General features: G+C 45.1%; 2 protein-coding genes across 5 annotated transcripts in view; one reads left to right on the top strand and one right to left on the bottom strand.

The window, feature by feature from the left end:
* Window positions 1-1,288: 1,288 nt before the first annotated feature.
* Window positions 1,289-4,959, top strand: MBD3L1 (methyl-CpG binding domain protein 3 like 1). Of its 4 annotated transcripts, none has more exons than XM_058425951.1 (3): window positions 1,289-1,356; window positions 2,538-2,625; window positions 4,298-4,959. In XM_058425951.1, the coding sequence occupies exon 3, from the start codon at window positions 4,319-4,321 to the stop codon at window positions 4,919-4,921; it is 603 nt and encodes a 200-aa protein (XP_058281934.1). In that variant the 5' UTR covers window positions 1,289-1,356; window positions 2,538-2,625; window positions 4,298-4,318; the 3' UTR covers window positions 4,922-4,959. The 4 variants fall into 4 exon arrangements, with proteins under 4 accessions (XP_058281934.1, XP_058281935.1, XP_058281937.1 ...); XM_058425952.1 differs by having other exon boundaries at window positions 1,319-1,356; window positions 2,541-2,625; XM_058425954.1 differs by lacking the exon at window positions 2,538-2,625 and having other exon boundaries at window positions 1,341-1,356.
* A 5,536-nt stretch (window positions 4,960-10,495) lies between these two features.
* MUC16 (mucin 16, cell surface associated) overlaps window positions 10,496-20,953 on the bottom strand; it is a 220,729-nt gene continuing 210,271 nt past the window's right edge. The window contains exons 100-105 of the mRNA XM_058425754.1: window positions 20,258-20,409; window positions 19,862-19,929; window positions 17,648-17,814; window positions 13,291-13,332; window positions 12,890-12,969; window positions 10,496-10,637 (exon numbers count right to left, since the gene is read on the bottom strand). Of these exons, the coding sequence (XP_058281737.1) occupies window positions 10,539-10,637; window positions 12,890-12,969; window positions 13,291-13,332; window positions 17,648-17,814; window positions 19,862-19,929; window positions 20,258-20,409 (608 nt within the window). The 3' untranslated portion in view covers window positions 10,496-10,538. The remainder of the gene's footprint in view (window positions 10,638-12,889; window positions 12,970-13,290; window positions 13,333-17,647; window positions 17,815-19,861; window positions 19,930-20,257; window positions 20,410-20,953) is intronic.

Raw genomic sequence — 20,953 nt, forward strand, 5'->3', positions numbered from 1 at the left:
GGAATTGCTAAGGATGGAACGTCCCATGGAAACAAAGCGCATATTGCCTAACCCTCTCCCGAGGACGTGGATATATTGAGATAGTAAATGTTTTGAAGGCTATGCAACTCTGCAAACAACCAAGCATGAACAGAACACAGGCTGTCTGGTGATAACTCCTAGATAAGCACCAATATAGCACCTCAGCCACAGATGGCATGCCACACGATGAATTCTAAAAGTCTATTTTAACCCACGATAGCCAACATATTCTGATTTGTGCATGCAATCAATGTAAAAATTATTGAGACATTTTAGGTGCGACTGGCTGGGGCTGGCATTGTGGGCAGTAAAATAATTTCCCAAGACAGTCCTAGGTAAAGAAAGACAGATTTATTAGAGAGGATATGAAGATAGGTTGCAAGGATGCAACAGGCAGCATAGAAGAGAAGGGGCCGTTTGCAAAGAGGCAGAGGTTGGAGGGGATTTTATAGGGTCGTGCTGGAGGCGGCTACGTGCACGTAAGGTGTGCAGATAAGGTCGTGTTGCTGGGACTATGTGCAGACCGAGGTCTTTTGGAACAGAATGTCATGCCAGTGGGTTGTTTGCAGTTAGCCATCTCTCAGAACAATTGTTCTCCCCCAACCAGGGGCCCCTTCCTTGTTGCTGGTTACTTATCTTATTAGGACTCCACATGAGACCTTTTAAATGATTTTTGTTTTTTGTAATGAGTTCCAGAAATCCAGTTCGTACTTTCCACTGATGGCACATCTCAATTTGCGAGTTGAATGTTATCAGATGTACTTGCCCCGTATTTAGATTTTCTTTTTTTTCTTTTCTTTTCTTTTTTTTTTTTTTGAGACAGAGTCTCGCATTGTCACCCAGGCTGGAGTGCAGTGGTGCCATCTCGGCTCACTGCAAGCTCCGCCTCCCAGGTTCACGCCATTCCCCTGCCTTGGCCTCCTGAGTAGCTGGGATACAGGTGCATGCCACCACAGCCACCTGTATTAATATTATGGCTAATATTTTGTATTTTTAGTAAAGATGGGGTTTCACTGTGTTAGCCAGGATGGTCTCAGTCTCCTGACCTCATGATCTGCCCGCCTCTGCCTCCCAAAGTGCTGGGATTACAGGTGTGAGCCACCGCGCCTGGCCATATTTAGATTTTCTACGGTTCACAGCTGTAAAGTAAGATTCACATGTCCAGGTTGTTCCAAGCATACTTCAAAGCTTTCCACTTCGAGTCATGTCAGATGAATAATGAGAATTCCTTTGGGATCTAACAACAAAGGGGTCATTGCGGCCTTAGCAACAGAAGCAGCCATAGGACTGTGAAGGAAAACAGAAGTTTGGGGTGGCCTGAGGAGTTAGCTGGAGGTGAGGAGATAGGAGATGTAGATGTAGATGATCTTTTCTCAGTGGTTCATAGCTAAGGGGACGGGATAGAGAGTAGTGGTGAAGGAGGGGCTCCCAGGAAGTTTAGGAGAGGAATGTCTGTGTAGCTAGGAGACCTCTTGAACATGTTTAAATGCCGAAGAAGGGATTCAGTAGAAAAACAGAAGTTAAAGATATGGGGGCACCTGTAATCCCAGCACTTTGAGAGGTTGAGGTGGGCAGATCATGAGGTCAGGAGTTCGAGGCCACTCTGGCCAACATGGCGAAACCCCATCTCTACTAAAAATACCAAAAAAATAGCTGGACATAGAGGTGTGTGCCTGTAATCCCAGCTGCTTGGGAGGCTGAGACAAGAGAATTGCTTGAACTCGGGCAGCAGAGGTTGCAGTGAGCCCAGATCGCCCACTGTACTCCAGCCTGAGCTATAGAGCGGGACTCCAAATAAAAAAAAAAAAAAAAGATGATACAAAGATTACATTGCAATATTGGAAGCATAAAATTAACAAAAAGGAAGAAGGAATGAGGCTCAGATCACTCTTGGTGGATGAAGGAAATATATTTATTTATTTATGAGACAGCGTCTTGCTCTGTTACCAAGGCTAGAGTGCAGTGGTCTGATTGCTGCTCACTGCAGCCTTGACCTCCTGGGCTCAAGCTATCCTCTTCGCTTGGCCTCCCTCACTCAGCTGGGACCTCAGACGTGTATCATCACCCCCAGCTAACTTTTTAATTTTTAGTAGAGATGGGGGTCTCCCTACGTTGCCCTGACTGGTCTCAAACTCCTGTGTTCAAGTGGCCCTCCAGCCTCAACCTACCAAAGTGCTGGGATTAGATGTGTGAGCCACCATGCCTGGCAGGAAATCTCTTTAAATACAATTAAAGGAAATTTGGAAACATTCAATGCTTATCAGGGATATTTGCAGATTTGGCAACTAACGTCTTTGGGAACCATCAGGTAAGTTAAGGAGAATTAAATATCTATGAGGAAAAAAGAAAGCTGGAGAAAATTTTGCAACAAGTTTTGGGGAAAATCGAGGAGTAAACATGACAATGCATACACAGAAAATAAAGTTTCTATGCATGATGGATTCTTCCCAGTTGATGGAGAATATTTTGTATTTATAGTGGCACTAAGACATCATGTCATGTGATTCTTTTTTCAGCAGTGATCATATGACAGCGGTAGCCATGGCATCACAGATAATAGGGACGTTCCAAGTTTGAAGTTTTACAAGGCAGATGTGATAAGCGGTAAGGAATTTTTGATTAATCTAAGTGAAACTTTTTTTTTCTTTTTTTAGACAGGGTCTCATTCTGTTGCTCAGGCTGGAGTGCAATGACGTGATCTCTGCTCACTGCAACCTCCACCTCCTGGGTTCAAGCAATTCTCCCACCTCAGCCTCCCGAGTAGCTGGGACTACAGCTGTGGGCCACCACACCAAGCTAATTTTTTTTTCTTTTTTTGGTAGGGATGGGGTTTCACCATGTTGGCCAGGCTGGTCTTGAACTCCTGGCCTCAAGTGATCCACCCACCTCGGCCTCCCAAAATGCTGAGATTACAGGCGTGGAGCCACCGTGCCTGGCCTCTAAGGGAAATATTGAGGTCGCAGACTGCAGAATCCAAGAGTGCTAGGAATCAGAGGAGAGAGAGGAAGGTGAAGATATGGAGGTCTGGAGTAATTCAAATACCCAAATCATAGATACCTGTTCCTCAAGGTATGTTCATCAAGAACAGGTCTCTATGGTATGGGCATTTGAATTAAGAAACCTGGAAATCAGAAATTTAGAGTGAGTGAATAAGTTTTCCGATTGATTGATTGATTGATTGACTGATTTTGAGACAGTCACGCTCTGTCGTCCAGACTAGAGTGCAGTGGTGCGATCTCGGCTCACTGCAACCTCCAGCTCCTGGGTTCAAGCTATTCTCCTGCCTCAGCTTCCCGAGTAGCTGGGATTACAGGTGCCCGCCACCACGCCCAGCTAATTTTTGTATTTTTTTGTAGAGATGGGGTTTCGCCATGTTGGCCAGGCTGGTCTTGGACTCCTGACCTCAAGCGATTCGCCTGCCTTGGCCTCCCAAAGTGCTGGGATTACAGGTGTAAGCCACCGTGCCGGGCCTGAATTATTTAATTTTGAGCATGGTAGTTTGGGTTGCTGAAAATGTCTGGGGTGTGGGATTAAGGCTTGAAGAGCAGAGCCATTGATAATTTCATTGTTGACTTACAAGCTGCAGGAACTGTGCAAACCAAGAGGTCAATGTGTTAACCAGATGAATAGTCAAGTAATGCATAAGAATGGCAGGATTTGGGCTGGGCATGGTGGCCCACGCCTGTAATCCCAGCACTCTGGGAGGTCGAGGTGGGTGGATAACTTGAGTTCAGGAGTTCCAGACCAGCCTGGACAACATGGTGAAACGTTGTCTCTACAAAAACTACAATTAGCCAGGCATGGTGATGCACGCCTGTAGTCCCAGCTACTCGAGAGGTTCAGGCGGGTGGATCACTTGAGCCTGGGGAGGTAAAGACTGCAGTGAGCTGTGATTGCACCACTGCACTCCAGCCCGAGTGACGGAGTGGGACAAAAAAAAAAAAAAAAAAAAAGGCAAGATTTGAGATTTAGGAAAAGATTGTCATATGTGTCATGAGAGGGAGTATCAGGACTTGAGCATTTAAGAGTGGCAAGGGCAGAAAGAGAATAAAATAGTATTCAAACAAGGAGGGGGTTTGCAGATGATGAAGGAGAGTTTTGACCTTGAACTTTCTGTGCTTGACTCAAATCTGCCTGATGATGTCCCAGGAAGCAGGTCAGACCTATCCCCAGAGGGAGAGAGGAAGGATGAAAGTCCAAAACAGCTGAGATCCTTGTCCTGAGAAGGCAGGCTTCATTGATCAATTTGACCCCATTTCATGATTTATTTTAATAGTGTAAGAGGAAAAGAAGTGTGATGGCCAAGAGTTCACAGAGGAAGCAACGTGACTGTGTAAACCAATGCAAATCAAAGCCTGGCTTGAGCACCTCAATCCCTCTGAGAATGTCCAGTTACACATTCAAGAGGCCAGTTACGAGAATTACACCCCATCCTGGCAACGAGGTCAGATACCATCAATGGGAGGAGAGCTTGGAGAAGCCTCAGCAGGTCTGCTGGCAGAGGAGACTGCAAGGACTTCAGGCTTACAGCAGTGCAGGAGAACTTTTAAGTACTTTGGATCTTGCCAATACCTTGCAAAAACTTGTCTCTAGTTACACAGGTGGATCTCTGCTGGGGGATCTTGGCAGTGGTCTGGAGCACTCCTGCCCCGTGCCCCACCTTGCCTGCTCTTCAGATGCGGTGGAGATAATTCCCAGAGAGGGAGTGGGTATGTCGCAGCTCCTCTGCAAACAATTTCTGGTCACTGAGGAAGATATCAGGAAACAGGAAGGGAAAGTGAAGACAGTCAGAGAGAGACTCGCAATAGCACTGATCGCGGACAGGCTCGCTAATGAGGCAGAGAAAGTGAGAGACCAAGAAGGCTGTCCTGAAAAACGCTATGGAAAAAAGGGAAGATAGTGCAGATGAAATAAAGCGTAATCCTTTATTAACATCTCTTTGCAGTGTCCACAATGAGGTTTTTTTGCTTTAAGCTCTTGAAACTTTAAAATATGACAATACTTAAACAAAAAAATTAGGCTGGGTGAGCACCTAAGAGCACCTAAGTAAGCTCGCTCAGAACAGGGCGCGGTGGCTCATGCCTGTGATCTCAGCACTTTGGGAGACTGAGGCGGGCGATCACTTGTGGCCAGGAGTTCAAGACCAGCCTGGCCAACATGGTGAAACCCCGCCTCTACTAAAAATACAAAAATTAGCTGGGCGTGGTGGCGGGCACCTATAATGCCAGCTACTCGGGAGGCTGAGGCAGGAGAATCGCTTGAACCCGGAGGCAGAGGCTGCAGTGAGCCGAGATTGCGCCACTCCACTCCACCCTGGGTGACAGATTGAGACTCTGTTTCAAAAACAAAACAAAACAAAAAATTACACTCCTTTGTGTGACACAAGGGAATAAAGACAATAATTTCCTTTTGAGGTGAGAGATTGGGTTTCAGGTGGGCAGGGAAAGGAGATTTTTTCTTTTTCATGTTATACTTTCATTTTTATTTACTATGTATGTATGTATGTATGTAGTCCAGGCTGGAGTGAGGTGGTGCCATCATAACTCACTGCAGGCCAGGTGCGGTGCCTCATGCCTGTAATCCCAGCACTTTGGGAGGCCGAGGTGGGCAGATTGCTTGAGATCAGGAGTTTAAGACCAACCTGGCCAACATAGTGAAACTCTGTCTCTACAAAAAATAAAAAACTTAGCTGGGTGTGGTGATGTACACCTGTAGTCCCAGCTATTTGGGAGACTGAGGCAGGGGAATCGTTTGAACTCAGGAGGCAGAGGTTGCAGTGAGCTGAGATCGTGCCACTGCACTCCAGCCTGGGCAACAGAGCAAGACTCTGTCTCAAAAAACAAAACAAAACAAAAAACAACAACAAAAAACCCAAAAAAACAAAACAAACAAAAAACCCCAAAACAAACAAACCAAAAAACCCAAACAAACAAACAAACAAAACCTCACTGCAGTCTTGAACTCTTGGGCTCAGGTGATCCTCCAGCCTCAGCCTCCTGAGTAGCTGGGACTACAGGCACATGCCATTACATCCGGCTAATTTTTTCTGTTTTTTGCAGAGACAAGGTCTCACTCTGTTGCCCAGGCTGGTCTCAAACTCCTAGACTCAAGCAGTCCTCCCACCTCAGCCTCCCAAAATGCTGGGATTACAAGTGTGGACCACCATGCCTGGCCAGTATTCTATCATTTTTAACACATCAATCTCAGAAACTGGTAAATCCATCAAACAAAAGCAAATTAATGATAAAGAGGACTGGGATAATTCAGTAAGCTTGATCAGGCGAGTAGACAAATAGACTTTAACTCTTATTCCCAACAAGCAGAACGACGGTGCATTGTTAGATTCATAACACTGAAAAGTCTCTCTCTCTCTTTTCTGTTTTTGAGATAGGGGTCTTACTCTGTTGCCCAGGCTGGAGTGCAGTGGTGTGATCTTGGCTCACTGCAACCTCTGCCTCCTGGGTTCAAGTGATCCTCATGCCTCAGCCTCCCAAGTGGCTGGGATTACGGGTGCCCACCACCACACCCAGCTAATTTTTGTATTTTTAGTAGAGATGAGGTTTCATCATGTTGGTCAGGTTGATCTCGAACTCCTGACCTCGAGTGATTGGCCCGCCTCAGCCTCCCAAAGTGCTGGGATTACATGCATGAGCCACCACGCTCGGCCTGAAAAGTTTCTCTTGATATTATTATCCCTCAAATTGTGTCAACTTTCCTGATTCAAATTTCAAACACATATAGACCTGGAGAATCAGGGAAAGTCTGGTATTTCATTAAATGCAACTCTGAATTAACGGGCAATCAAGAACAGAAAAATAACTAGAGTTAGATAGCTTATTTGAGAACGTAGATATAAAAAACTCTTCCTGAAATATTATTTTGGAATTCACTGGGATATTTCACAAAAATAATAATCAATTCTGATTGGGTAGGCTTTATCCTGTGATGAGGACAAAGCACTGAATAATTTTATAACCTTGATTACTGCCTACTGAGTTTAAGATAAATGAATTAAGTCAGACACAGATAGAAAATACTGCATTGACCTCACTTCTGTGTGGAATCTAAAAAAAGTCATATAGACTGGATATAGGCTATTGGTATTTTTTTTCAAGCAAACAAAGCATTAAAACACATTCTAAGGCTGGACCCAGTGGCTCACACCTGTAATCCCAGCACTTTGGGAGGCTAAGGTGGGTAGGTCACCTGAGGTCAGGCATTCAAGACTAGTCTGGTCAACATGGCGAAACCCCATCTCTACTAAAAATACAAAAATTAGCTGGGTATGGTGGCATGCACCCATAAGCCCAGCTACTCGGGAGGCTGAGGCAGGAGAATCGCTTGAACCTGGGAGGCGGTGGTTGCAGTGAGCTGAGATCATGCCGTTGCACTCCAGCCTGGGCAACAGAGTGAGACTGCATCTCAAAAAACAGAAGAAAACAAAACCAAAAAAATTCCCACATTCTAGGACTCACATGATTACCACGTGGAAGCACAGAGCAGAAAAGATGAAATTTTAAAATAACAAATTTTTAGGGAAGCTATAAATAATATAGATATTGCACTCTATTTTTTTTTTTTTTAGAGATAGGGTCTCACTCTGTTGCCCAGGCTTGGAGTGCAGTGGTGCGATCATACTGCAGCCTCAACCTCCTGGGCTCAAGAGATCTTCCTGCCTCAGCCTCCCTAGTAGCTGGGACTATAGGTGCGTGTCACCACATCCAGCTATTTTTTTCTTTTAGTAGAGATGGGGGTCTCATGTTGCCAAGTCTGGTCTCTAACTCCTGGCCTCAAGCGATCCTCCTACCGTGGTCTCCCAACATGCCGGGATTACAGGTTTGAGCCACTGTGCCCGGCCCGTAGTGTCTTTCTGACCCGTTTATGTCTTCTTGGTCTACTTCCCATTGTAGAGGACCCGTGAGATGGATAATATGCTACCCAAGGATCACTAATCTGGAAATTCTGGTGCATTTGAGTTTCAGAGAATGAAATAGCGGAAGAGAAACTTGCAACTGCCAGGGTTTCTTGGGGGCGGGAGCATGGGAATATAAAGGAACAGGATGGGTATGATAGCTGGTATAGGAGTCAAGGGTGGGCATGTACTGAGTGACAAAGGAGGGAGACCTTACACTGAAGTGGAATGTTGATTTTCCACCATGGCAATTTTTTTTCTTTTTTTGAGATGGAGTCTTGCTCTGTCGCCCAGGCTGGAGTGCAATGGCGTGATCTTAGCTCACTGCAACCTCCACCTCTCAGGTTCAAGGGATTCTCCTGCCTCAGCCTCCTGAGTAGCTGGGATTACAGGCACCCACCACCACACCCAGCTTATTTATTTTGTATTTTTAGTAGAGTTGGGTTTCATTATGTTGGTCAGGCTGTTCTTGAACTCCTGACCTCAGGTGATCTGCCTGTCTTGGCCTCCCAAAGTGCTGGGATTACAGGTGTGAGCCACCGTGTCTGGCCTCCATGATGGCAATTTCTATATCACTGAAACAGGAGGATTCCCTGAGCTCCCTTGCAGGACATGCGACAGGGGTGTGGCTCATCTGTTTGGCTGCTGGGTGCGCTCAAACCCCTTATGGGATGGGGAGCACACAGACAGGCAGGTGCAGGAGCCGGGGCCACTGTCCCTGGGCTCTGGTCCCATGGCAGCATCCAGGGGTGGGAGACTGTGACTCCCAAAGCCCAAGTGGATGTGTGTTACAGTGTGCTCCTTAGCCTTGCTGTCTGTGGATGGCTTAAGTGTTAGCCAGCTCAGTGCCCTCTTGGTACCCATGTCCTTTGTCCAGCATCCAGGAAGAATCAGGTCACACAGACTTGAAGGATGAATGCCAGGGTTTTACTGAATGGAGGAGGTGGTTCTCAGCGGGATGGATGGGGAGCTGGAAGGGGGATGGAGTGGGAAGATGATCTTCCCCTGGAGTTTGGCCATCCAGTGGCTGGTCTCCTCTCTGATTGTCCCCAGCTGAACTCCTCTCAGCATTCAGATGCTCCTTCTCTTCTCTCTGCTGTGTCGTTCTGCCATTCTTCCTCTTGTGGAGCCTGGAGTTTGGGGTTTATATGGGTACAGGATAGGGGAGCACGGTGGGCCAAAAGGTGACTTTGGGGCATGAAAACAGGATTGTCTGTTCCCATTTAGGGCCATGGGTCTCCAGGCTTGAGGATGGGGCCTTTGCTGGGGAACCTCCCTCTTCTACCCAGTATTTCCCTGTCTCCTGTCCATATCATCAGTAATGTAGTTTGGATATGTGTCCCCACCAAATCTGATGTTGAATTGTAATCCCCAGTGTTGGAGGTGGAGCCTGGTAGGTGGTGCTTGGGTCATAGAGGCAGATTCTTCATGGTTTGATGCTGCCTTTGCAACAGGGAGTCTGTACTTGTGAGATCTGGTTAAGTGTGTGGCACCTTTGCTCCCCCAAGTCTCTCTTGCTCCTGCTCTGACCATGTGACATGCTGGCCCTCCCTTGGCCTTCACCATGATTGGAAGCTTCCTGAGACCTCCCCAGAAGCTGATCAGATGCTGGCATCATGCTTCCTGTGCAGCCTGCAGAACTGTGGGCCAATTAAACCTCTTTTCTTTAAAAATTACCCAGTCTCAGGTATTTCTTTTTTCTTTATTTCTTTTTTTTTTTTTTGAGACAGGATCTCACTCTGTCATTCAGCGTGGAGTGCAGTGGTGCAATCACAGTTCACTGCAGCCTCGACCTCCCAGGCTCAGGTGATACTCCCACCTCTGCCTCCCGGGTAGCTGGGACTACAGGCACGCACCACCATGCCTGGCTATTTTTAAAAATCTTTTGTAGAGACAGCATTTTGCCATGTTTCCCAGGCTGGTCTCAAACTCCTGGGCTCAAGCAACCTGCCTGCCTAGGCCTCCCATAGTGCTAGGATTACAGGTGTGAGCCACCGAGCCTGGCCAGGTATTTTTTTTTCTCTTTTTCTTTCTTTGAGACAAAGTCTCGCTCTGTCACTCAGGCTGGAGTGCAGTGGCATGATCTTGGCTCACTGCAACCTCTGCTTCCTGGGTTCAAGTGATTCTCGTGTCTCAGACTCCCGAGTAGCTGGCATTACAGGCATGCACCACCATGCCTGGCTAATTATTGTATTTTTAGTAGAGACAGGGTTTCACCAAGTTGGCCAGGCTTGTCTTGAACTCCTGACCTCAAGTGATCCACCCGCCTTGGCCTCCCAAAGTGCTGGGATTACAGGTGTGAGCCACCACGCCCGGCCAGGTATTTCTTTATTGCAGTGCAAGAACAGCCTAATACAATCATTTTCACCAATTCTGGTGTTCCCAATGGATGACATGGTGCGAAACCACAACACACAACTGAGAGTTGCCTTTGGGACTTCACGAAGGGGGAAGACTGTTCTCTTAGTCCAACATGAACCAGTCAGGGGTCACGTCAAGGAAGGCTCAGAGACTGTGTCCGACCAATATGGTTTATTTCTGCCCCAGCCAAGCTTCTTTGGACCCTGGCTGGAGGAAAGGGACCCCAGGCACTGGCGAGTTCCAGTCATTGCAGATCCTCCAGGTCTAGGTGTGACTGGTAGTAGCCTGGGCACTGTCGCTGGACGTTGTATTCTCCTTCCTTCTTCTGCCGGCGGGTGGTCACCTACGAGGGTGAGGAGGAGGCATGAGAATGGACTGGTCAGCCGTCCAGGGAGGGGAGACCACAGGAGTGAGAATATGGCCAAAGCCAAAGGCCTCATGCTTTCTCTGTCTCCCTTCATTGTTTCATTTAATTTCTCCCTCAGTTCTTTTCCTCTTTCCACCACTTTCTTTTCTTCTATCTCCTTGTTTCACTCTCGGTTTAAAAAACTTTTTCCCCCTCCGATATCCCCTTTATTTCTCTCTCCCCTTGCCCCTGAATTTATCAATATGTCACATATCTACCAATGATCTATTTATCTATCATCTAGCTATCAATATTTATCTACCTCTCAATCAATTATCTATCTACCAATCAATAACCATCAATTATCTCTCACCTCTCAATCATCTGCTATTTATAATCTATCAATCATCTATCAATCACCTGTCATCCATCAATCATGTATTTATCATCTACTTATCAATAGCTATCAACTGTTACCTATCAATTTATTATCTACCAATTATCTATCAAAAATATCTATTTATCATCTACCTATCAGCTATCCACCAATCATCTATCAACTATCAATCATCTATCACCTGTCTTCTGTCTAAATATCATTTCTCTCTCATCTCATTCTCAGTTTCTGTCTCTCTGGCTTTTGGTCCTGATCTCAGCCCCTCTCTCTCTCTCTCCCTCCCTTCCTCCTCTACACCTGTCCAGCTTAACTGAGGCATAACTGACATAAAATAAACTGCACACATTTAAAGTGAAAATGTTTTGATAAGTTCTGATCATAACTTATTGAACCATCACCACAATCAACATAAGGAACGTCCATCCATCACCCCCAAAACTTTTGTCCTGGCCAGGCGTGGTGGCTCATGCCTGTAATCCCAGCACTTTGGGAGGCCGAGGCAGGTGGATCACCTGAGGTCAGGAGTTCGAGACCAGCCTGGCCAACATGGTAAAACCCCATCTCTACCAAAAATACAAAAATTAGCTTAGTGTGGTGGTGTGCGTCTGTAATCCCAGCTACTTGGGAGGCTGAGGCAGGAAAAATGCTTGAACCTGAGAGGCAGAGGTTGCAATGAGCCGAGATCACGCCATTGTACTCCAGCCTGGGCGACAGAGTGAGACTGCATCTCAAGAAAAACAACAACAACAACAACAGCAACAACAACTTTCCTCCTGCTCTTTTACAATTCCTTTTTCCCTGCCACTGCAAACACATTTTCATTCCCTGGCAACCGCTAATCTGATTCCTGTCCTTACAGATTAGTTTGTATTTTCTAGAATTTGTCTATAAAGGGAATCATATGGCATGTACTCTTTTCTTTGTCTGGATTCTTTCACTAGGCATAACTATTTTGCAATTTATACATGTTGCTGTATAATTTGTTAATGTATTAATAATTCCTTTTTGTTGCTGAATAATATTCCATTGTTGGGATATATTTGTTAATGGACATGAGGGTTGTTTTCAGAGTTTGGCTATTACAAACAAAGCTGTTAATGAACATTTATTTGTGTACAAGTCTTCGTATAGACATATGCTTTTATTTCTCTTTGATAAATTACTAGGAGTGGGATGGTAGGGTCTTATGGTAGGTGTGTGTAATTTTCAAAAAAAATGGCCAAGCTATTTTCCACTAGTGCTTTATGAGAGTTCCAGTTCTGTCACATTTTCACCAACACTTGTTATGGTCAATCTTTTCAATTTTATCCATTCTTGTGACAAGTGGCCTCTCATTGTGACTTCCATGTACATTTCCCTAACAACTAATTTTGTTACATTTTTCCCTCTTACATTATTTTTACATTCTTTGCAATCGCTTTTTCACTCAATATCTTGTAATCAGCATATAGGTTGTGAAGATTTTGAGATCTGCACAACATAGTAACTATAGTTAATAATAATGTAGATTTCAAAATTGCTAAGAGTATAGGTTGCCAATGTTCACACCACAAAGAAATAATAAGTATGAGAGGTGAGGGACATATTAATTAGCTTGGTTGAGTCATTCCATAATTGTACATATACCAAAGCATCACATTGTATCCCCTAAATATATGCATTCATTATTTGTCAATTAATTAAAAATAAAATTATAAAAAGAAAATAGGAAAGCCACTCCGTAAACTGGGAGAAAATATTTGCAGAACACATATCCAGCAAAGGACTTGTGTATAGTAGAGTATGGTTTTATAATATATTAAGAACTCTTACAACCCAATAGTAAGAAGACAAGCAACCCTTCCTTGCTCACCAGGACACCGCAGATCAGGCATGTGATGAGTCCCAGGAGTCCCGCCAAGCAGATGAGGATGATGGCCCAGAAGGGAAGGTCTGGGGAGACAAGGGCTGGGGTAAGCCACCTCCTGCCACGTCCCAGGGCTCCTTCTTGGACCCTATGTGGCCTGAGGATGGGCACAGCCCTGGGGAAGAGAGCTTAGTGGCTCAACACCTCATGCCTCTGATGCCCCCAAAAAGTGGGCCCCCAGCAAGCTAGGATCCCTGCTATCCCTTTACTCTGCCTCAATGGTCTTTGCCATGGGTTGGCAACTTTGATCTTCATCCAAGACTCTGTGTGCCTGGTGCTCTTGGACAAGGCAAAGCACCATCAGGTTGCCCCTCCCTACCCTGGGCTGGGGCTTCTTTGAGACTTACCAGAATTCCCAATTAAGGGCTCATTTCTGTTGGGAGAATATCCTAGAAATGAAAGAAATGGAGGGTGCATGTGAGTGTGTCTTATTCTTATTCTTTTTTTTTTTTTTTTTTTTGATGGAATCGTGCTCTGTTGCCAGGCTAGAGTGCAGTAGCGTGATCTTAGCTCACTGCAGCCTCTGCTTCCCGGGTTCAAGCAATTCTCCTGCTTCAGCCTCCCAAGTATCTGGGATTACAGGTGCCTGCCAAAATGCCCAGCTAATTTTTGTATGTAGTGATGGGGTTTTACCATGTTGGCCAGGCTGATCTTGAACTCCTGACCTCATGATCCACCCACCTCGGCCTCCCAAAGTGCTGGGATTACAAGCCTGAGCCACCGCGCCTGGCCGAGTGTGTCTTATTCTTTTAAATACAATTTTACAAGCATACAAAAAAGCAGAGAGGAGAGTACAATAAATATTCATCACCTAGATTTAGTGATTTATATTTCCTCCAACTAAAACATATACATCCAATTTATGATTTATTGACATTTCAATGAAAGTAAATGTTTTCACTGAAGTTTTAGAGGCCAGTAGACATCATGACATCTCACTCCAAATATTTAAATTTGTATCTCCAAAAAAATGAGGACACATGGCTACATAAGCCCAAAGCCATTATCCCACCACAAGAGTGTCATAAGTTAAATTCATGCCTCTGGGCATGGTGGACCTAAATTGGCCTGGGCCCAAGGGCAGTGGTGGAGAGAATGGATCATCACAGTTGGAAACTCATGGGATCTCTCTAAGTTTTAAAGTTTTCACCCAAAAGCTTTTTCTTCTGCCTAAAAACACATTTAAGCTCTCCTTCACTTGGTGGTTTTATCGTCATCTTTTAGAATTCACCTTCAATGTCATTTCCTCCAGGAAGCCTTCCCTGATTACCACACCCATGTATGAATAGCTTCACATCAAATAATTTATAATTGACAACTGCCTGTTCTTGTTATTCCTCACGACAGCATAAACTCCATGAAGATAGGGATGTAAAGCCATCATCGGGCATGGTGAGAAGGGTTACTGGTTCCTCTACTTCTACAACCCTGTTATAGCCAACTTCTTTTTTCTTCCTCAAGATAGAGTCTTGCTCTTTCACCCAGGCTGGAGTGCAATGATGTGATCTCATCTCACTGCAACCTCCACCTCCTGGGTTCAAGCGATTCTCCCGCCTCAGCCTCCCGAGGAGCTGGGATTACAGGCGCGTACCACCATGCCTGGCTAATTTTTTGTATTTTTAGTAGAGACAGGGTTTCACCATGTTGGCCAGGCTGTTTTTGAACTCCTGACCTCGTGATTCACCTGCTTCGGCCTCCCAAAGTGCTGGGATTACAGGTGTGAGCCACCGCGCCTAGCCTATAGCCAACTTCTTAAAGATGTGGAAGACATACCAAGGGCTAACAAGCATATGAAAAAATGCTCGACATCACTAATAATCAGAGAAATGCAGGTTAAAACCATGATGAGATACCACCTTACACCATCAGAATAGCTGTTACTAAAAAGACAAAAAATAACAGATGTTGGAAAGGATGCAAGAAAAGCGAATTCTTACACACTGTTGGTGGGAATGTAATTTAGTACAATCTCTATGAAAAACATGGAGAGTTCTCAAAGAACTAAAAATGGAACTACCATTTGATCCAGGAATCCCACAACTGGGTATCCTCACAAAGGAAAATAAGTGATTGTGTCAAAAAGACACCTGCACCTGTGTGTTCATCACAAAACTATTCACAATAGCAAAGATATGGAATCAACCTAAGTGTCCATCAATGGAGGACTGTGTAAAAAAAAGTGATCTCTTTCTCTCTCTCTCTCTCTCTCTCTCTCTCTCTCACACACACACACACACACACACACACACACATACACACACAATGCAATACCACTCAGGCATAAAAAAAGAATGAAATCATGTCTTTTGCAGCAACATGGATGGAAGTGAAGGTCATTATCTTAAGTCAAACAACTCAGATACAGGAAGTCAAATAGCACATGTATTTGACTAAATAATGCACAGACATGTCAGTGCTAAATAGTGCATAGGCACGGGCATAGAGAGTGGAATAATAGGCAGTGGAGACTTGGAAGGGTTGGGGAGTGGAGGAGAGTGGATGATGAGAAATTACTCAATGGGTACAATGTACATTATTCAGGTAATGGATACCCTAAAAGCCCAGACTTCCCCTCTGGGCAATAGATCTATGCAACAAAATTGCACTCGTACCCCTTAAATATATATAAATAATAATTTTAAAAAGTAGTGTGCAATATGGAGCAGCTACAAGTGGCTTTTTAAATTAAAATTAAATAAAATTAAAACTTCAGTATCTCAGTTACATTAACCACACTTCAAGCACTTAGTAATCACACGTGGCTTTGTGCTGAATGGCACAGATAGAAACATCTTCTATCACTGCAGAAAGTTCTATTGGATGGTGCTGATTCAAGGCAAGGTTTGGAAAACTACAGTCATGCTGGGTCCATGGCCTGTTTTTAGAAAGCCTATGAACTGATAACAATTTTAATTTTTTTAAAAGAACAAATTGGAGCTGGGCGCGGTGGCTCACGCCTGTAATCCCAGCATTTTGGAAGGCCCAGGTGGGCAGATCACGAGGTCAGGAGATCGAGACCATCCTGGCCAACATGGTGAAACCTTGTCTCTACTAAAAATACAAAAAAAAATTAGCCAGGCATGGTAGCGGGCGCCTGTAGTCCCAGCTACTCAGGAGGCTGAGGCAGGAAAATGGCATGAAGCCAGGAGGCAGAGCTTGCAGTGGGCTGAGATCATGCCACTGCACTCCAGCCTGGGTGACAGAGTGAGACTCTGTCTCAAAAAAAAAAAAACAAAAAAACAAAAAAAACAAAACAAAACAACAGCAACAACAAACAAACAAAAAAACCAAATTGGTAAAACAAGAAAAAGAAAAACCTGTGACAGGCATGGGAAAGGCTTGTTGATTCTGAAGGATCAACAGTGCTCTCTTGCACAACAATAATTCAGAACTAAGGACAGTGCACACCGGCATTGGAAGGTCCCATCTAAAACGTTATTCACATTTGACTTGAAAAGAACCTTGTATGAAATCTAGTTATTCCTTCTGCAAATATGAGTTGAGTGTTTATTATGGGCCAGGCAGAATATGGGGTTCTTGGAATATAGTGGTGAAAGAGCAGACAGTTACTCTCTGTTATATTCCTGATACATGGTACAATGTATATAACTATTCTTTGAACGGGTAAAATTGGATATGCAAAGTTGAGCCACCTTGAAGCCATCTCTGGAGTTGGAAAATAGGTCCATCCTACCACATTTGTTGAGGATGAATCACATACAACTTGAAACTGGAAGCCCTTATTGACCTGCTGAGGCAGGAGGATCACTTGTGGCCAGGAGTTAGAGACCAGTCCGGGCAACATAGTGAGACCCTGTCTCTACAAAAAATTTAGAAATTAGCAAGGCATGGTGACACGTGCCTGTAGTTCCAGCTACTCGGGAGGCTGAGGTGGGAGGATTGCTTGAGCCCAGGAGTTCAAGAATGCAGTGAGCTATGATTGCACCACTGTACTCCATTCTGGGTAACAGAGCAAGACCCTGCCTCTAAAAGAAAAAAACAAAGACAAAAAATCAGAGCCAGGTGCAGTGGTGCCTGCCTTCCTGTAATCCCAGCACTTTGGGAGGCTGAAGCAGGTGGCATGCTTGAGCTCAGGGGTTTAAGACCAGCCTGGGCAATGTCGCAAAACCCCATCTCTAGAAAAAATACAAAAATTATCCGGGTGTGGTGGGGCATGGCTGTAGTCCCAGCTAATTGGGAGGCTGAGGTGGGTGGATTGCTTGAGCCCAGGGGATGAGGCTGCTGTGAGCTGAGATCATGTCACTGCACTCCAACCTAGGTGACAGAGTGAGACCCTCTCTCAAAAACAAACAAACAACACAACAGAACAACAACAACTAATCAGGGTAATTATTTAACACTGCAGCTGCCTAGGGGTGGAGGAGCAATACCATCTAGGGCAGGCAAGATGGGAACCAAAAACCAAGTGGCTTGCTGAGTACAGAGAGATAAGAAGTCCAGAGAGGAGATGTGACTAGCCTGAGGTCACAGAGCTGGCCAGAAGAGGGCAAATGCCTCCCATATCCCTTAGGCGTCCTTTTCTTTCCTTCAGTGATGGGTAAAGCCTAGGAGAGCTAAGCCACTTTCTCCTAGGCTGAGAAAGCTCGATGATGAATCATTCCAAAGCCTTCAGACTCCCAGGGAAGGACCCAGGTGAGGAAGTGGGAGCTTCCACCTCAGCCCCAATGACCCAGGGAACTTTACCATCCACAAGGACACTGCTCCTGTCCAGGGTGAAGTTCTGCAGCTGGGTACCATTCCGGGTCATCCGCAGGAATTCCTCATAGATGGCAACTCTGTCTACTCTCCGAGCCAGTGGCGAGAAGTTACACAGGGAGTCCACCCCGGTGTGGTGGCTGTTGGGGACAGACCTGGAAGGGGACAGGGATAAGCAAAGATATCTGCAATTTTATCACGATTCTAGGCTTTCTCCTTCTAGGCTCTTCCTGCAGGAACTTTCTGCAATGATGTAAACATTCTATGTCGGCCAGGCACAGTGGCTCATGCCTGTAATCCCAGCACTTTGGGAGGCCCAGGCAGGTGAATCATGAAGTCAGGAGATTGAGACCATCCATACAAATATTAGCTGGGTGTGGTGGCGTGTGCCTGTAATCCCAGCTACTCGGGAGGCTGAGGCAGGAGAATCACTTGAACCAGGGAGTAGAGTTTGCAGTGAGCCGAGATCACGCCACTGCACTCTAGCCTGGTGACAGAGCGAGACTCCATCTCAAAAACAAAACAAAAAACAAAAAACAATTCTACATCTGCACTACACAATGAAGCCATTAGTAGCTTCATGTTGTTATTAAACACTTAAAATGTAGCTAGTGTGGGAGAAGAACTGAATTTCTAATTTTATTCTACTTAATTCATTTAAAAATAGCCACAGGGAGGCCAGGCACAGTGGCTCATGCCTGTTATCCCAGCACTTTGGGAAGCCAAGGCGGGTGGATCACTTGAGATCAGGAGTTCGAGACCAGCCTGGCCAACACAGTGAAACCCCATCTCTACTAAAAACACAAAAATTAGCTGGTGTGGCGGCGCTCGCCCATAATCCCAGCTACTTGGGAGGCTGAGGCAGGAGAATTGCTTGAACCTGGGAAGTGGAGGTTGCAGTGAGCTGAGATTGTGCCACTGCATTCCAGCCTGGGCAACAGAGGGAGACTCTGTCTCAAATAAATAAATAAATAAATAAATAAATAAATAAATAAATAAAGTAAGTAAGTAAGTAAGTAATAGCCACAGGGAGAACATTTCTGGAGTGTTGGGGTAATGACTTCCGAATACCCATAAAATCAATGAGAACATTGGCCAAAATAGTCTAAATCAATTTTTCCAGAAGTCTAGAAGTAAACCAAAGGCTTGCAAAAATTCGAGGGGTGTTAAGGAAAGTGTTAAATTTCAGTAAAAAGAGCAAGCTTTGTGGCATATTAACTTGCATTATTTCCACAGTGCTCTTTCAAGATCCTCAGTATTTTATTATTATTATTATTATTATTATTATTTGAGACAGGCTCTGGCTCTGTTGCCCAGGCTAGAGTGCACGGCACAATCTCAGCTCACTGCAACCTCCGCCTCCTGGGCTCAAGCTATCCTCCCACCTCAGCCTCCTAAGTAACTGGGACTACAGCACATGCCACTATGCTCAGCTGATTTTTGTATTTTTTGTAGAGATGGGTTTTCACCATATTGCCCAGGCTGGTCTCAAACTCCTGAGCTCACGCGATCTGCCCGCCTTGGCCTCCCAAAGTGCTGGGATTACAGTCGCGAGCCACCGCATCCAGCAAGATCCTCCGTAATTTTGAAAACCAGCAGCCTCAGAATCATGATAGCTGTGAAAACCAGCCACTTAGCAGTCAAAATAGCTTTAGAGTTCTGCAGACATCAATCCGCAGAACATTGTCACTATTTGATCTGTTTGGCAGTTCCTTGAAAAAGCCCTATTCTCAGGGCTTATCTTTATTTGTTCTGACTCAGAATTTGTTTAGTGAGGAAAGCCTGTTCTCAGGGCAGTTGTCAAAAAAAAAAAAAAAAATCATTGGTACCCGCCTATTGGAAATGATACCTCTCATTGAAAAAGCACAGTTAGGCTGCTGGATTCTAAGTCATCTGGTTTTAGTCCCCTCCTTCCCCCATCTTCCATGGGTCCTGATTTCAGCAGCTGATGTCTTAATGCAGTAGATTCTACACTCTACACTCCATGGCCTCAGCACCAGGTACCTTTATGTCTGCTGAGATTTACACCAGCTCTCTTGAGTGTTGAAGCCAGTTGGGCTCCAGCTTTAGGAAAAAGCTGGTTTTTAGTTAACAGCTCTCTATTTCTAGGGCTGTCTTCCATCAAAGCTATGGCTTGGGGACACTTCTATTTAAAGGACAGCAGAAGTTCCTAGAGTCATTAGGTCGTGAGTTAGAACTCACCTGAATGTTGAAACTTGACAGTCAGAAAAATAACTCTTAATGCTGCTATTTCGGAAGAGTTGGTTGAGCTGAAAGACAGGGCGATGTTTCTTAGGTCAGAATCCTGGCCCCAGTAGCATCAGAGAATTTTCAGCCACTGAGCACACTTCTCTGTCTATTTTGCTTCTTGTCATGACAACCACTTGCCCAAGTATGTATATCAAAGGACATGCTCTTCTAGGGTATGACTTAGCTGTGTGACCTTGGGTCAGCTACTGAACCTCTCTGTGCTTGTATCTTAAATGGGAATAAGAACCTGTCTTTGTGGATTGTTATAAAAAGTCACCCTGTGGCTACCCAGTATGTATAAGTCAGTTTCTGCATGGCAACAGAGTGGACACACCACCCCCTTCTCACCGCGTCCTCAATATTCCTTTTGTTCCTCTGGTAATTGGTGGTGCCTGGTTGGGCTATGTCCCGGGAATATGGTAGGTTGGTGATGGTGAAATTCAGGTAGAAGTGCTGGGTGCTGGAGCTGCTTGTTGGTTGATAAACTGATGACTCCATTTCTAGAATTTAAAAAAAAGTATGTAAAAATCCATTATCAAGGCAGGGTTTTAAGAAAGAGATTATTCCAGCTAGCTTACTTATTCCTGGCAGTGTGAGCTGAGCTAGGTTTTTTTTTTTTGGCAGGGGGGTCATTTGTTTTGTTTTGTTTTTTTGAGATGGTTTCACTCTCTTTGCCCAGGCTGGAGTGTAATGGCATGATCTTGGCTCACTGCAACCTCCACCTCCTGGGTTCAAGCCATTCTCCTGCCTCAGCCTCCCAAGTAGCTGGGATTACAGGCATGCGCCACCCTGCCTGGATAACTTTTTTTTTTTTGTATTTTTAATAGAGACAGCGTTTCTCCATGTTGGTCAGGCTGGTCTCGAACTCCCGACCTCAGGTGATCCACCCACCTTGGCCTCCCAAAGTGCTGGGATTACAGGTGTGAGCCACCACACCTGGCTGAGCTAGGATTTTAAAGGTGGGATGGAGGGTTTAAAGGTAGGAGGAGGTAAATGGTCAGGAAAATGGGGTGGATGGATGGATGGGTGGATGGATGGATGGAT

Source organism: Hylobates moloch, unplaced genomic scaffold (assembly GCF_009828535.3).
Source record: "Hylobates moloch isolate HMO894 unplaced genomic scaffold, HMol_V3 SCAFFOLD_12, whole genome shotgun sequence".
Lineage (NCBI taxonomy): Eukaryota > Metazoa > Chordata > Mammalia > Primates > Hylobatidae > Hylobates > Hylobates moloch.